Source organism: Mustela nivalis (genome assembly GCF_964662115.1).
Source record: "Mustela nivalis genome assembly, chromosome: 12".
Lineage (NCBI taxonomy): Eukaryota > Metazoa > Chordata > Mammalia > Carnivora > Mustelidae > Mustela > Mustela nivalis.
The window spans coordinates 12,967,493-12,984,066 of NC_139031.1; the positions used below are offsets into that span (position 1 = coordinate 12,967,493).

Below are 16,574 nucleotides of genomic sequence, written 5' to 3' on the forward strand. Positions count from 1 at the left end.
AGGGCTCGATCCTAGGACCCTGGCCAGAGCCAGAGCCAAAGGCAGTCACCTAACCAACCGAGCCACCCAGTTGCCCCAACATGTCTTATTTCTTAGAATATTTCCCCCTATTTAGATCAATTAAAAGGTGATGGATATCTGAACGTTATAGGACTATCCCCTCAAAATGTGATTAGGTTACTCAGTCATTTGCTTCTTGAGGGTCTGTCTTGCATAAACATTGTTCTAGGCAGTGAGCAAAAAAAAGCCTAGGGAGAGGATTAAACGAAAAAAAAAGAGCCTGTCCTCACAGAGCTCATGTGTTGAAAATGCTCTTGCACAGTTTTTCCTCCCCACCCTCCCTTTATTTAAAGTTTATTTTTGGGCATCTTGGTGGCTCAGTGGGTTAAGTGGCTGCCCTCAGCCCGGGTGATGATCCTGGTGCTGGAGGGGCCTCTCTGCTAGCGGGGAGTCTGCTTCTCCCTCTGCCCCTCCCCCTGCTCATGCTGTCTCTCGCATGCTCTCTCTCTCTCCCTTGCAAAAATAAGTAAATAAGTAATCTTAAAAAAAACAAAGTTTATTTTTTTTTTCGTAATCTCTACACCCAACGTGGGGCTTGAACTTACAACCCCGACATTGAGAGTTGCATGCTTTTCTGACTGAGCCAGCAGGCAGCCCTTTTGAATGATTTTTCTTGAATTTAAGTTATCAGAAACTATTAAAAAGAAAGATGTTAGGAGGGGTGCCTGGGTGGCTCAGTGGGTTAAGCCGCTGCCTTCGACTCAGGTCATGATCTCAGGGTCCTGGGATCGAGCCCCGCATCGGGCTCTCTGCTCAGCGGGCCTTCCCGCTGCCTCTCTCTGCCTGCCTCTCTGCCTACTTGTGATCTCTCTGTCAAATAAATAAATAAAAATCTTAAAAAAAAAAACGTTGTTAGGAATAGATGGCTAGATTTCACACTGACTGTTGACTAGTGCTGTGTGCACAGTGCGTGTGTCAAAACGATCAAGTGACTTGTTACAAACCTTTAAGATGGAGTGGCCTTAGAGGGGTTGTGTGCTCCAACCTCTCAGCCACAGTGGAATTTTTCTTTTTCAATATTGAAAGATGCTCACTGGCCTTCTGCTTTAATACTTCAAGGAAGTTCTTAAATGGAGGGAAAAGTGTTCTGCTGTTTAATTTTGATATTTGGTTTTCTGAGCTGGGCACAGTAGTTGATTCCTCTGCATGATGGTTTGCTGGGTATTCAAAGAAAACCTGTCTCCCTAGGTTTCTCTCGTTGAGGCTGGAGGAGAGATACAGTCTGACTCATATAAAGAATGACCGGATTTGGTTGAGGCACTGGGTTTCTGGTTATGCTGCACAAGTCTGTGTTTGTTTTTTAGGTAACTGAGTTGGGGGTTCCCAGGACCACCCCCAGGTTTGATTCACTAAGAGGACTCTGCAGGACTCAGCTTATAGTCCCACTTATAGCTACGGTTTATTCCAGTAAAAGGATAGAGAGCAGAGTCCGCAAAGGGGAAAAAGAGCGCAGGGGTTGAGGTCTGGAGGAAGTCAAGTGCAAGTTTCCAAGAGTGCTTTCTCGGTGGAGTCACACAGGATGGGTGTAATTCTTCCAGCAACACGTTGTGACAACATTGGTGGAATCATGTCTGCCAGGGAAGGTTATTAGAGACTCAGCGCCGAGGGTTTTTATTGGGACTGGTCATGTAGGCACCTTGTGCCTGGCACATACAAAATTGCTGGCTCTCAGAAGGAAAGCAGGTTCGGCATAAACCACATTGTTTGTAAAAACAGTTTAGGTACAGTGAACCACTCTTAGCAGGAAAAGATGGGAACCCTCCCAAAATCCCAGTTCCCAGATGCCAGCCAGGGCCTCGCCTCACAAGTAGGCCCTTTGGAGGAGAGCAGTCTCAGGCCTGCTGTGTTAACTCTTTCCTGCCAATAACCTATGTCACATTATTCGCTCTTTTTTTTTTTTTTTAAAGATTTTATTTATTTATTTGACAGAGAGATCACAAGTAGGCAGAGAGGCAGGCAGAGAGAGAGAGGAGGAAGCAGGCTCCCCGCTGAGCAGAGAGCCCGATGCGGGACTCGATCTCAGAACCCTGAGATCATGACCTGAGTCAAAGGCAGTGGCTTAACCCACTGAGCCACCCAGGCGCCCCACATTATTCGCTCTTAATGAGACTCGAATTAACTTCTCTGCTTCGATGTTTGCTTGTTACTCTAATTGCTGCTAAAACAGGTTTCACCATTCTGGTTTATTCAGAACTATGAATTAAATAGTTTGGATGGATTGGTTATATAGAAGTCAAGTTCAGACTGATCCTGGAGATCTTTGTACTTCCATCTCTGTCTTCATGGACAGCAGTGCTGACTTTCCATTTGTTTAGACCTTAAGGTCTGGGTTTTTTCCTTCCTGAAGTCCACTGCTGGGAGTCGGGCTGCTGTCTGTGCCTTTCATTCCTCCTGTGCTTCTGGGTCTGTAACTGTCAGCCTTGGCCTCACTTTGAAACTTTGCTTTCTTGTCCAAAGTGGGAAGCATTCTTAGAACCAGCAGTTTATGTGGAATTATTCTGAAAAATATTTAAGTGTCTTGAACAGCATCATCAGAAATTACTCATGATGCTTTACAAAAAGAATTGAGCACCTACAGTCTCTTTACCTTGAGAATTTATAATGGATCCTGCTGATTCCGATGAACATTGCAGCCAGTGAACACAGCATAAAATCTATGTTTAAAGATAATAAGGAGGTAATGGTTAAATTTGACAAGTCGGACAACTTGACTGAAAATTGTGAACAGAATTGTGTTCACTAAATCAAAAAGCCTTGCCTCTCCAGCCAGTACAGTCTTCCATGAGAGTAGTGTGGGGGCCTCCACTGTCCAGGAGAGGGAAGCGGAATTCAGGGTGTCCTCAGCTTTCTGTCTCAAGCTCATCCCCAGCCCCTCTTCCCCTGAAGAACCTCTTGTCAACTGATACCACTCTGGGTAGGCAGAGGACAGACCCCTGAATGCAGGTCAGCCTTAGCTCATCCTCTGCTCACCACTGCTGGAACCTTGACGTCCCCACCGCATGCCTCGCCCTCACTCGGTGACGAACCTTCTCGCTTAGGAAACCCACACTGTCACTGTTGGTATAAGCAGGAAATTTTGTGTTTCCAGGAAGTGCCTCAGCACGCAGCTGTTCTCGTAGGTTCGTGCAAACCCTCTCCACCAGACACAGGAAAACCCCACATTTATACAGGCTGGTGGGTTCAAATAATTGTACATATACGCAGGCCAGCTTAAACCACTGAAGTGTGTGGGGTTTCAGCACGGTAAAGTCATTTTGTCAGTGACTTTCACGAGACATTGGATGATTCACTGTGTTTGACATGGACCGTTTCTCACTTAGTATATATACTCATCTTGATCTGACTTCTATGATTGTAGTAAATATTCTTTTCTAGATTTTCTGTTATCCTATTTTCTGTATCTTTGTGTTAGTCCTAGGTTGTTTTTTTAGTTTTCGGTTTTGTTTTGTTTTGTTTTTTAAAGATTTTGTTTATTCATTTGACAGAGAGAGAGCATCCTCACACAAGCTGGGGGTGGGGGCAGAGGGAGAGGGGGAAGCAGACTCCTCGATGAGCAGGGAGCCAGATGCAGGGCTTGATCCCAGGACCCGGATCATGAGCAGAGCCAAAGGCAGACACTTAACTGACTCAGCCACCCAGGCACCCCTGGTTTTTGTCTTCTACTTGTTAAGTAAGCCATCCAAAGTATATTTCAGCTGAATTCTGGCAGTGAAGCAGAAGAAAGCTGTTTAAAATCTGTGAGTTCTTGTGAAAGCCACCTGTGCAGGGACTTTTGGTGACATCTTGAGAGAATAAAGAAAACTCCAGAAACTTTGAGCAGCTGCTTGAGTCTGCTGTCTCTAGCTCACACTGGTGTGTACCCAACAGGACTTGGCCCTGGGTCCTGATGAGTATCAGGGTCAAAGATTGTGGTCTGAGGGAAAATGTGGCAAAATAACTAACTGGAGAACTTTAGGGCCCTACTTAGTGCACTGAAATACTGATGGATCTTAGCTTTGTAGGCTCTTCTCCCTGACGACAGTAGTATGTGAGGTGGTGTTAAAGGAGCAAGACCGGTGCCATAAGCCACATAGAAATGAGTCCCAGTCCTTTAGAATCACACTTTATATATTCTTTTATCATTTTACTTTCTTTTAAAGATTTTTTCTTATTGCTGATTGTGATTTTTCTTCTTAATACTCTAAAGTCAGAATTTCCTTCCTGTCACACCTATCTCAGAAATCATTTGTTCCAGTAGTTCTCTGAATTTTTGCTGTGAAGATCCCAAAGAGCTTTCGGTTATGTGGGTTTATATTTTTAGATACTTACTGTTTTAGAAATTAAAACTGAGAATTTTTTTTTTAATTTTAAAGATTTTATTTATTTATTTGACAGAGATCACAAGTAGGCAGAGAGAGAGAGAGGGGGAAGCAGGCTCCCTGCTGAACAGAGAGCCCGATGTGGGGCTCAATCCCAGGACCCTGGGATCACGACCTGAGCCAAAGGCAGAGGCTTTAACCCACTGAGCCACCCAGGTGCCCTGAGAAATTGAAAACAAAACAAAACAAAACAAAAAAACACATCCGTTTTCTACAATAAAAAGGGTAGGGATGCCTGGGTGGCTCTGTTGGTGAAGCATTCACCTCTTGATTTAAGTTCAGGTCATGACCTCAGGAGCTTGGGGTTGAGCCCTGCATCGGGTTCCACACTCAGCACAGAATCTGCTTGAGATTCTCTCCTTCTTCCTCTTCCTCTCCCCCACCTCTAAAATAAATAAAATCTTAAAAAATACCTTGGTTTTTTAGTTATTTATAAGTGAGTGAAATAAACCCATAATGTGTTAACATAAATAACATTTTACGAAAAATGATTTTTTGAAACAAAAGCACTTTGTGAGGAGAGTGGCGTTGATTTACATTTTTCAGATCTCATGTCTGGCTTAATAGAAGGTAGATTTTCATGTCTGCCTCTGAATTCGGTGTCTTGCAACATGATCCTTTGAACTATAGGAAGAGAATTTGGCCTTTGACAGATAACATAGTGGGAAGGGGAGAAGTATTTTAATAGCTTTTTCAGTTAATTGTGGGCATTCATCTTTGATACTACACCAGAATTTGACAAGGGGCAATTTCTTAAAGGTTAGTTGCCATGTGGAATCTGAAATTGTATCAATTAACTTTTTATACCCTTACTTAAATTAAGATCCATTGGTCTGTCTTTACTTCCATTGGATTCTGAAGAAGTGATAAGCTTGTTTCATTCTTTTCTGAGGAAGTATCTGCCAGATACCCAAATCTGAATAACTAGAGCTTGTCTGTCAGTCCTTCTTTCTAGTAGGAAACAGCCTCCTTGCTCGCCCCTGCACAGCTGCCCAGGTGCTTTCCCTCAGGACAGCCCTGGGAGTTTGGTGTGCGGAGTGCTGGTGCCCATTCTCCACTCCAGCACACAGAGTTCATTACTAAAAAGAAGTACACTTGGGCCACATTTAATAAAATTAATACTTCTCACTGCTCAAGAAATTTTTTAAAAAGATTTTTATATATTAGCATGTGTGTGAGGCAGGGTGGACTACAGGGAGAGGGACAAACAGAGTCTTTGTTGAGCGTGGAGCCCACGGGGCTCAATCTCATGACCCTGAGATCATGACCTGAGCTGACATCAAGAGTCCAGCGCTCAACGGGTCCAGCCACCCAGGCGCCCCGCCCCCTACTCAGCAAATCTTTATTGAGCATCTAGCATGTAGCAAGGATATGCTCAAGTGAAATTGGCTTTTTTTTTTTTTAAGATTTTATTTATTTATTTGATGGACAGAGGCTGAGTGAGAGAGGGAACACAAGCAGGGGAAGAGGGAGAGGGAGAAGCAGGCTTCCCGCTGAGCAGGTAACCGGTAGGGGGACTCAATTGCATGGCTGAAGGCAAACTCAATGACTGAGCCACCCAGGCGTCCCTGGCTTTTTTTTTTTTTAAGACTGTGACCATGGCGGGGTGCCTGGGTTGCTCGGTGGGTTAAGCCTCTGCATTCCGCTCAGGTCATGATCTCTGGACCTTGGGATCGAGTCCCGCATGGGGCTCTCTGCTCGGCAGGGAGCCTGCTTTCTCTCTCTCTCTCTTGCCTCTCTGCCTACTTGTGCTCTCTCTCTGTCAAATAAATAAATAAAATCTTTAAAACAAAAAGTAAACTGTGACCATGGCAATAAATATAGCGATTACTATTACTATTTTTATAGCAGTGAATGGTACGATGGGGTGTAACTGCCTTGACTCCTGCTTGAGCAAAAGCAGATAACATTTTAGTATTGTGCAAATAGCTTTGACCTTGCAGACCTTTTAGCATGTGTGTTTCCTTACCTACGGAGTGCAGGTTTCCTCTCTTCAGCCTTTGCAGGATTCTGTGAGGGTGGGCAGAGGCTGTAGATGCGGGCGCTCTGAGGAGGACAAGGACAGCCTGGTACCAGCGGGGCCTGACGGGGTTCTTGTGTTGCCGTAGATCTGGAGCCGCAACCGTTTGTTTCCCAGCGCAGAGGAGGCCACTCTTTTCCTTGGGACCCTCGACACTATTTTCCTCTTCTCTTATGCTGTGGTAAGTTTCGAATTTGGAGGGTTTAGGTGGAGAAAGAAGTAAGTGGAAATGACTCCAACCTTATGAAGTTTGTAAGGGATTCTAGAATTTGCTGAAGTTTATGTTCTGTGTCCCTCCCATCCAGCCAGCCAGCCAGCCAGCCATCCGTTTGACAGATACTTGCTGAGCACCTAGCACATGCCAGATCTGTGGGAGCTCATCGGTGAGCAACACAGGAAAAATCCTCAGTTTACAAAACTTACATTCTTGAAATGGGATCTAAGGAAGACAAACAGTAATGCGGTGCTGCACATAAGCAAATAGAGAGTATGGTTGAAGGGGGTAGGTGCTGTGGAGAAAAAAAACAGGAAAAGGAGAATAAAGAGCCCTGGGTGGGAGTTGTAATTTAAGTAGGATAGCTGGGGAAGACCTCAGGTAGGAGGGGCTGTTTGAGCAAAGACCTGAAGTGGAGTACCAAGATCTGCCCTGTGTTTGGACAGGTGCACTTGCTGCCCCAGGAGAGCAGACGGAAGGGCAGAGACAGCCCAGGGAGGCAGGTTAGGCTTTTCCAGTTTTGAGGTGAAGGGTGATGGTGGTTTAGATCCAGGGTGGGAGTAACAGAGGTGGGAAGAGGAGGGTTGGACTGTGTTTTGAAGGTAAAACCAATAATTCTTTTTCCTGTTGAATGTGGAACGTAAGAGAAAGAGGTGTTGAGAACAACTCTAGGGAGGAAGTGTCACAACAGAGTGGAAGACGACAGGGAGGGGAGGCTGTGGGGGAAGTGTCTTTTGGACATGTTACCTGTGAGTTACCTGTTATTGTCCAAAGGATGAAGAGTAGACCCTTGGTTAGGGGAGTCTGGAGTTCAAGTAGAGGTTCAGGCTGGTAGTATGAATTCTAGAATCCTTGGCACATAGATAATTTTCAGAGTTACAAGACTGGATGACATCATCGAGGGACTGGGTGAGGATAGGGAAGAGGAGTGACAGCTGAGCATAGGGCTTCCCTTAGAGGCAGGAGCTGTGAGGAATGGGCGAGCAAGGCCAAGGTAGAACAGTAAAGGAGGAGAACTGTGGGATGGTGGTGTCGAAGAGCCATACCAGCAGGGCAGGGGCTAGTTCTCTGTCTGAGGTAGTCTTGGAGGGGACAGCTAGGATCTCCTTGAGGTTGTAGGGGGCAAGGGTGGCTGCTGGATTGAGGCCATGGGAAGTGGTGGTAGCCACTGGACACATGCACCATCAGTGGGCCTCCCTTTCCTCCCAGTGTCTCCCGTGTCTGACCGCCTCTCTTGAAAATGGGTACAGTTATATAGATGCCTTTGTCTTTTACAGTTTCATTTCTCTGAGAGAGTGAAAGTGCACATGCGCACACACAAGCAGCGGGGTTGGGGGGGGGCAGAGGGAGAGAGAGACTGGCAGCCAGACTCTCTGCCTAGCTACAGGGGCTCAGTCCCACAACCCCGAAACCACGATCTGAGCCAAAATCAAAAGTCAGACACTTAACAGACTGAGCCACCCAGGCGCCTCATAAAAAAGCCTTTTGATTATGAATGTCCAGGTGATGTGAAATACCCGGAGAAAGTTCCAGAGTACTCTCTGCATGTTTGTTTGGGCAGTTATTGGATTATCTTCTTCAAAGAGGAAACTTGTAGAAACAACTGGAGCAGACCGTGGCTTCTGTAGCCATGCTCTTCACCCTGGGCGTTTTCTGTATGAAATGCCCGTATGGTCATTCGGCTTTGGCTGGAGCACTCCCGGGGGTGTTTCTCTTTGAGCCTTTTATGGAGTATTTTAAGAAGCGGGGTAGTCTAGTGCAAAGACCAGCTCTACCACCATCAACTAGCTGTGTGAAACTTGGCTTTGAAATGGAATTTGACCTTTTTTGATCTTTAGTTTTCTCTTCTGTAGAGTTGTGATAATGCCTGTCCCTGGGATTAAACAGGTTTAGGAGATAAAATGCGCCGTGAAACGTCAATGATCATACTGCTTCTTTATATTGAGCTGCACGGCCTTCTGTAGCTTCCAGGCGTCATGCAGGCATTTGGAACAACAGGGAATGGATTGATTGCCTAATCTGAAACACTGGGAGAGTTTCTTCACCCCCTTTGCTATATATAGCATAAGGCTTGGGAGTGGCAGCTGTAGAACACATCATTGAAAGCTTACAGGTACCTCTTTTGAGGTAGTGACAGGTTCACCATAGTGAGACACATCATCTGAATTTTCTCTAACGCAGGTGTCAGTTGATAAAAAACACTTGTATCTGGATTTAGGTTTTCAGTCAGGGTGTTTATTTATTTTATATATTTAGGGAGGAAACCTAGTGTATTGCCCTGGGCTCTTTAGTCTGCCTTGCTACCGTGACGCAGGTTTTCATTTCCTGCCACTCATTGGGAGGAGAGCAGAAGGCAGAACATTTGTACTTAACCTTCAACTGATGACTGTCTTTGCGCCCCTACTCTCCCTGCCTAGTGAAGTCATGAAACCCAGGGGCCAGATTAAGCAGGCAGTGCCCATGCCCCAGAAGCTTCTTTTGTGCAGGATGCGTTGTAATACATCTTGATTCAGGATGCAGATGGCTAAGAGCAGCCCCTCTGGGAATGCAGATAACTGATCTGTGGATCTGTTCTAGAAAATGAAATATATTTGTGTGCTTGTTTTATTAGTATGCCTGTTTTTTTTTTTTTCTTCTCATTTTGTTTTTATTTTTGTTTTTCCAGTCTCCTCTTAGGCAGTGAAGGGAATCTACTTTTGGTAGAATCCAAGTTTACACTGGATTACAGAATTCTGGTGCATGAGTTTGTTTATAGTATAGCGTGAGTTTGTTTACAGTATAGCTTACCAAAGCGCACTGTCATTTCATGAACCATGTGTAAAACTGATGGAGACAGCTAGTCTGATGTAGGAATGAAGTGTAGTTTTGAATCGTGTTGGTGTTTTAATTCCCTCTTGCTTTGCAACCCATATTCCTTTTTTCGGACTGTGTTATTCAGAACTGTAAAAAAAAATGTTTTATTTTTAGGGCCTTTTCATCAGTGGAATTGTTGGAGATCGACTTAATTTACGATGGGTTCTATCTTTTGGAATGTGTTCTTCTGCACTAGTGGTAAGTTGAAGAGGTATTATCATCACCAATATCATCATCTTGGTTGGGTATATTAGAATCCAAGCACCGATCCCCATTGCTGTATGTAGAATAGAAAAGTAAAATTAATCTTCTGTTTTTTAATATTGTATGTGTGTTTTCAGTTGGGCAAGTCTTTTTTTTTTTTTTTTTTTTAAGATTTTTATTTATTTATTTGACAGAGATCACAAGTAGGCAGAGAGGCAGGCAGAGAGAGAGAGAGAGGAGGAAGCAGGCTCCCCGCTGAGCAGGGAGCCCGATGTGGGACTGGGTCCTGGGACTCCAGGATCATGACCTGAGCTGAAGGCAGTCTCTTAACCAACTGAGCCACCCAGGCGCCCTGGGCAAGTCTTTTTATTTATTTATTTATTTATAAAGATTTTATTTATTTATTTGACAGAGAGAGATCACAAGTAGTCAGAGAGGCAGGCAGAGAGAGAGGAGGAAGCAGGCTCCCTGCCGAGCAGAGAGTCCGATGCGGGGCTTGATCCCAGGACCCTGGGATCATGACCTGAGCCAAAGGCAGAGGCTTTAACCCACTGAGCCACCCAGGCACCCCAAATGACCTATAGCCGAAGGCAGAGGCTTAACCCACTGAGCCACCCAGGCGCCCTGGGCAAGTCTTTTTAAAGTGAGTTTTGGATCCTGCTCCTTCCATGACTCAGCACCAGAGCCTCCCATCAATAATACATGTGCTGCCGAAGTGGGCACAAGAGCCAAGCATAAATAGCATGGCATTCTGTGCTCTCGAGAACCGGGTCATGGCCTGCCTTGACAGTCATGTCTGTTGCTGTACTTCACCCCCGGGCTGTGACCAGACTATTTTCCATGGTCCTGCCATATCCTGTGCCTTCCCACCTCGCTGTGTTTGCTCTTGCCCATCTTCTTGCCTTGGGTGGCTGTTTTTAGCTCTCCATAGTCTCACTCAGTGTCGCCAGCAAGTTATGGGTCAAGTGGCACTTCTTCGTGGTACTTCTTTACTGACCTCCTTCATTCTTTTTTTTTTTTTTTAAGATTTTATTTATTCATTTGACAGAGAGATCACAAGTAGGCGGAGAGGCAGGCAGATTGAGAGAGGAAGAAGCAGGCTCCCCGCTGAGCAGAAAGCCCGATGTGGGGCTCGATCCCAGGACACTGGAATCATGACCTCAGCCAAAGGCAGAGGCTTCAACCCACTGAGCCACCCAGGCGCACCAAACCTCCTTCATTCTTGAAGGGAATCGGTTCCTCTTCTGTGCTTCCCCGCCCGTATTTCTTTGAAGGCACTGAGGTTGTGGACCACTTAGGCCACTCATTTCTGTGTCTCTCTTGCTTTCCCTAGGAGTCTGTGGCACAGTGGTTGAGGTCACAGATTTACCAATACTTGACTCCCGGGGTGTCTGTCCCTTGTCTGCCATTTCCTAGGTGTGGTTGCTGTGTGCTCCAGCCTCCTTGTTTGAAAGCCTCCCACCGGGGCTGGTAGGGACGTTTATATGGGCTTCTCTGTGTGAGGCATGTGGACAACACTGGGCTAGTGAGGTGTGGGAGAGCCCAAGATCCACATCTGATGCATCTTTTTTTATTTCCTAGCTCCTAGTGAGGAATTTTTGTTGGTTGAATAAAAGCATGGAGTTCAGTTAGACCCAATTTTATTATTGTTTTCCAGTATCTGCTCTTTGAGAGGTTGATTCACTAAACCTATTCACGGCCTGCTCACCCACACATATATACATATTGTTTTAAAGCCTGTGTACATTTTTGTTTTGGTTTTTTTTCCACATTTTTTTGAAAACTGAAGTATGTGCATAAACTCGCCCTTCTTGGTGTAGAGTTTTGCCAAATGAGTCTGGTTCTGTCACCACCACTCCCCTCCCCCTGGCCCCAGCCTCTGGCAACCACTGACCATTTTTCTTTCCTTATAGTTGTGCTTTTTCCAGAATGGAATCCTACAGTATTGTACATACTAGTTTTTAATATTCCAAAAGAAACTTCAATACTGATAAAACATCCACTTGAGCAAAATGCCAAAAAAAAGCAGTGACTTGGCCTAATGCTCCTGAATTCCAAGCAGATCAGAGGTTACAATGGTTCTCTCAATGGCCGTGATAATGACCATAGCTGGTGCGCCCTGGTCCCCGTGGCGTATGTGGCACTGCCCTGAACACACAAACATGACCTCAGTCAGGCCCTGCAGTGGTCCTCGCTGCACCTGGACCCGGGGACGAGAAAATGGCAAGAGTTGTCTCATGAAGTCCAACAGTGAGGACTTCTTAGAGGCTAAAAGACGAGTCAGGTGGGGGTAATCATTAATGAGCGTTGTGTTTGGTGTCGCTGGTCTGTGCTGATGGCTTGGTGGGTGTCCTACTCAGTGCTGCTCTGAGCGGAAGCACCTGAGGAGTCAGCCCAGATCTCTTGGGCCCTAGACCTTGGAATGTGTTTCTTCATGCACAAACGTGTGTGTGATAGGCAGTTTGGTGTCCCTGAAAGCGTCTGTGTGGATGTCACATGTCCCCTTTTCTTCCCTTCGTCTCTCAGGTGTTCATCTTTGGCACAGTCACAGAATGGCTGCATTTCTACAACAAGGTGCTCTACTGCTGCCTGTGGATTGTGAATGGCCTGCTGCAGTCCACTGGTTGGCCCTGCGTCGTGGCTGTCATGGGCAACTGGTTTGGGAAAGCTGGGTATGCTATACATCCTACTTAGTTTCTCCTTTCAAGTGGTTTTAATATCAGGTTACTCAGACTTGTCATCAAATTGATCTTTTTGACACTACCCACATCTTTTCTCTATTTTAGAAAGTTAGACTAGTTGAGGGAGAAAAGCTTTCATGTCTGAATGTATTACGGGAATGGTGTGGACTTGGGGAATGGCCAGCCCAGTGAGGCACATTCTTTTTCTTATTCTTTATTTTTTATTTTTTAGAAGATTTTATTTATATATGTATTTACTTTTTCTTTTTTAAGATTTAATTAATTTATTTGACAGACAGAGATCACAAGTAGGCAGAGATGCAGGCAGAGAGAGGGGGAAGCAGGCTCCCCGCTAAGCAGAGAGCCCGATGCAGGGCTCAATCCCAGGACCCTGAGATGATGACCTGAGCTGAAGGCAGAGGCTTTAACCCACTGAGCCACCCAGGCGCCCCAATTTACTTATTTATTTGGTAGAGAGACAGCAAGAGCAGGAACACAAGCAGGGAGAGCGGGAAAGGGAGAACCAGGCTTCCCTCCAAACAGGGAGCCCAATGTGGGGCTTGATCCCAAGACCCTGGGATCATGACCTGAGTGGAAGACAGCTGCTTAACCAGCTGAGCCACCCTCATGTCCCAGTGAGGCACCTTCTTAATACTTCACTGGCCATGGTCAGATTTTGAGTGTGGCTAAGGCATTACATCTCAGTTTTTAATAAAAATCTTCCCTTTACAGAACATAAGTAATATAACCTGATAAAATAAATCTCACATGCCATCCCATCATGTGTGTTCTGTGGGTTTTGCCTTCCTTTGCCTTTTTTGATACTTTTGAAGGTCTAGTTTTATCTTCTTAGAGTAGAGGTGAAGAAACTGAGGCCAAAAATCATCTATAGGACTTAACCAAGATTATATAACAAAGACTAATTAAAGATGTGGATGAAGGGGCGCCTGGGTGGCTCAGTGGGTTAAGCCTCTGCCTTCAGCTCAGGTCATGATCCCAGGGTCCTGGGATCGAGCCCCGCATCAGGCTTTCCGCTTAGCGGGGAGCCTGTTTCCTCCTCTCTCTCTGCCTGCTTCTCTGCCTACTTGTGATCTCCGTCTGCCAAATAAATAAATAAAAATCTCTTAAAAAAAAAAAAAAGATGTGGATGAAGAATGCCAAACTTTGGGACTTAAGAGCCCAAATTGGACATTTTTTCCCTAAAACTTCAAGTAGTTGTCGGAAGGTATGTGAGTTTATGTGTGATGTAGGCCACAGCCTGAGGGTGGACCTCTGCTACCATATCCAGGCCACCAGGAGGAAGAGCCATATGTCATTTATAGGGGGGAAAAGGAGTTGAGATACCCAAAGACTTGGCTTTGCTGTTTGCCTTTTTGGTGACAGTCTGATCTCAGGAATATTATTAATTTAGATTTCTTTCATTTTTCCTGGATAAACATTTATATATTGTGAGATATACATTTATTTCACCCATGGCTCAATCTTTTTGATTTGTTTACTCCTTTACTGTAGGCCAGTGTATACAGCGGACATTATCCACCCACCAAGTGATCGGTGGTTGCTCTGCCTGGCTCCCCTCGGGTTTCTAGCCTCCCCAGTTTCACGATGGGAGTCCTGAATGCCTAATGTTCTGCAATGTCATGAAAGTTCGCCTATGAAATGTCTTGTGGGTAGAATTAGAACCAATTCATGAGCATATGCTGACTCTACTTCAGTGTGCTCGTGATTTCTGTTGAATTCTAACTCTGGCATTACTGGTTTAACAGAATTAATTTTAAGAGGTTCTTGTTCCCATTGATACTTTAGTTTCCTTTTGGAGTAGGTGATGCTATATGCTCATGTGCTGCTTTTTTTGTGTGTGTGTGTGCTGTTTATTTTTTATCAAGATTTTCAAAGTAATTTTATTCCCCATTCATGTTTTTAAAAAATTAGACAAAGGCTTCATGTTTATTGTGGATAAACCAGATAATATAAATGAACAAAGAGAAATGAAGGTCAAACCACTTGAAATCCTGTCACTCAAAAATAATCGCTTGGACACATATTTTGTTTAATTTAAAAAATTTAAAATTTTTAAATTTTATTTTAAATTTAATTTAAAATAATTTAATTTATAAATTTATTTATTTAAATAAATTTATTTATTAAACAAATTAAAATTAAATTTAATTTTTAAATTTGTTTATTTATTTTTAAAAATACAGATTTTATTTATTTGAGATTGAGAGAGAGGGCATGAGCTGGGGAGGGGGCAAAGGCAGAGGGAGAGGGAGAAGCAGGCTATCGACTGAGCAGGGAGCCTGATGCAGGGCTCAAACCCAGGATCCTGGGATCATGACCTGAGCCGAAGGCAGACACTTAACTGATTGAGCCACCCAGGGGCCCCTTACTTTTTTTTTTTTTTTTTTTTTAATTTTATTTATATGAGAGAGAGCATGAGCCAGGGGAGAGGCAAAAGGAGAGAGAGAAGCAGATTCCCTGCTGAGCATGGAGCCCAACATGGGGGTTGATCCCTGGACCCCATGATCATGACCTGAGCTAAAATCAAGAGTCCGCTGCTCAACCGACTGAGCCACCCAGGTGCCCCTGAACTAGTTTCTTCTAAAATCATATTTGGTCAGCCAGTGTTATTTAGAGCCTGACCTTCTGACTCTTCTCCAGGACGCTCTTGTTAGGCTTTATATATTTTAGAGGAACAGGCAGGGTGTTTGAGTACTGGGGAGAACATAGAGATTATCTAGTTCAAATTATTTGTTTTCCAGGTAGAAAAATTTGGGGCCTTAGGGATCTAAGTGATCTGTTGACATTGCCTTAAATTAAAGCTGTTAACTTCGGATGAATCATGCTCCTTTATCAGGGTCATAGTTTTTATTTATATTTATTTATTTATTTGTAAAGATTTAATTTATTTATTTGACAAACAGAGATCACAAGTGGGCAGAGAGGCAGGCAGAGAGGGAGAGAGGAGGAAGCAGGCTTGCCGCCAAGCAGAGAGCCCAATGCGGGGCTTGATTCTAGGATCCTGAGACCATGACATGAGCTGAAGGCAGAGGCTTTAACCCACTGAGCCACCCAGGCGCCCCAGCATAGTTTTTATTTTTTAAAAAGGTTTTATTCATACACAGTCTCTACACCCATTGTGGGGCTCAGACTCCCACCCCTGAGAGTTCATGCTCTCTACTGGAGTCAGCCAGGCACCCCCAGGGTCAAGTGTTTGAGTGGATTTGGGCTAGGTCACACTAACATGTATACTTGGGGTAGCACCAAGCTTGATGAGATCGTGCACCTGGAAGCCACAGAACCAGGACTTCTGAACCAAGGCTGAATTTTTCACTCTGCTGTGTTATCTTCCTGTTTGTTTCTGGGACCCCTTCTGTTTTAGTAGATTATAAAAATGTTTAAGGAGCTAAAAAATCTAGACATAACATAGTATGTTATTAATAGAGGGGTGCCAGCCTGGCTCTGTCAGAAAAGCAAGCCACTCTTGATCTCGGTGTTGTAAGTTTTAGCCCCATGTGGGGTGTAGAAATTCCTTATAAATCAATAAACACATTTGAATATATGTGTTAAATAGAATAAAATACAAGTTTTGGTGTTAAAAAATTAATATGGGGCACCTGGCTTGCTCAGTCAGAAAAGCATGTGACTGTTGATCTCAAGGTCGTGAGTTTGAGCCCCACATTGGGTATAGAGATTACTAAAATAAAATCTTTTAAAAAAAATTAACTCCTCTTTCTTTTACTAGCTCTACTGCCATTACCTATGTTCAGAGCTAATAATTTTTCTCCAGGACTGTTGTAATAGCTAGTTTTCCTTCTACTAGATTCTCCGTCTACCCATCCTTCTTTTCCTTTTGTTTTTAATGGTTTCATTATAGTATGTGATAAGCTGCACATATTTAAGATGTACCATTTGATGAGTTTCAGCCTGCATACCTTCCTAAAACCACCATGGGGCAATGGACTTACCCATCACCCCCAACAGTTTCCTCATGCCCTTTGGTAGTTCCTCTCCCCCACCTCCTGCTGTCTTCTTCCTCCCTCCCACTGCCATCTCCAGGCAGCTGTTGATCTGTTTTCTGTCCCTGTAGATCATTACTTATTTATTTATTTTTAAAAGATTTTATTTATGTATTTGAGAGAGAGAGTGAGCAGAAACAAGGGGACAGGCAGAGGAGAAGGAGA

The 16,574-nt window shown here is 44.3% G+C and overlaps 1 protein-coding gene across 13 annotated transcripts in view; it reads left to right on the forward strand.

The window, feature by feature from the left end:
* The window catches only part of SLC37A3 (solute carrier family 37 member 3), a 49,221-nt gene that overhangs the window by 13,305 nt on the left and 19,342 nt on the right, over positions 1 to 16,574 (forward strand). For all 13 annotated transcript variants that reach the window (XM_082693927.1, XM_082693925.1, XM_082693920.1 and 10 more), the window contains 3 exons: positions 6,527 to 6,619; positions 9,620 to 9,703; positions 12,236 to 12,381. In XM_082693927.1, coding sequence (XP_082550053.1) covers positions 6,527 to 6,619; positions 9,620 to 9,703; positions 12,236 to 12,381 — 323 coding nt within the window. The remainder of the gene's footprint in view (positions 1 to 6,526; positions 6,620 to 9,619; positions 9,704 to 12,235; positions 12,382 to 16,574) is intronic.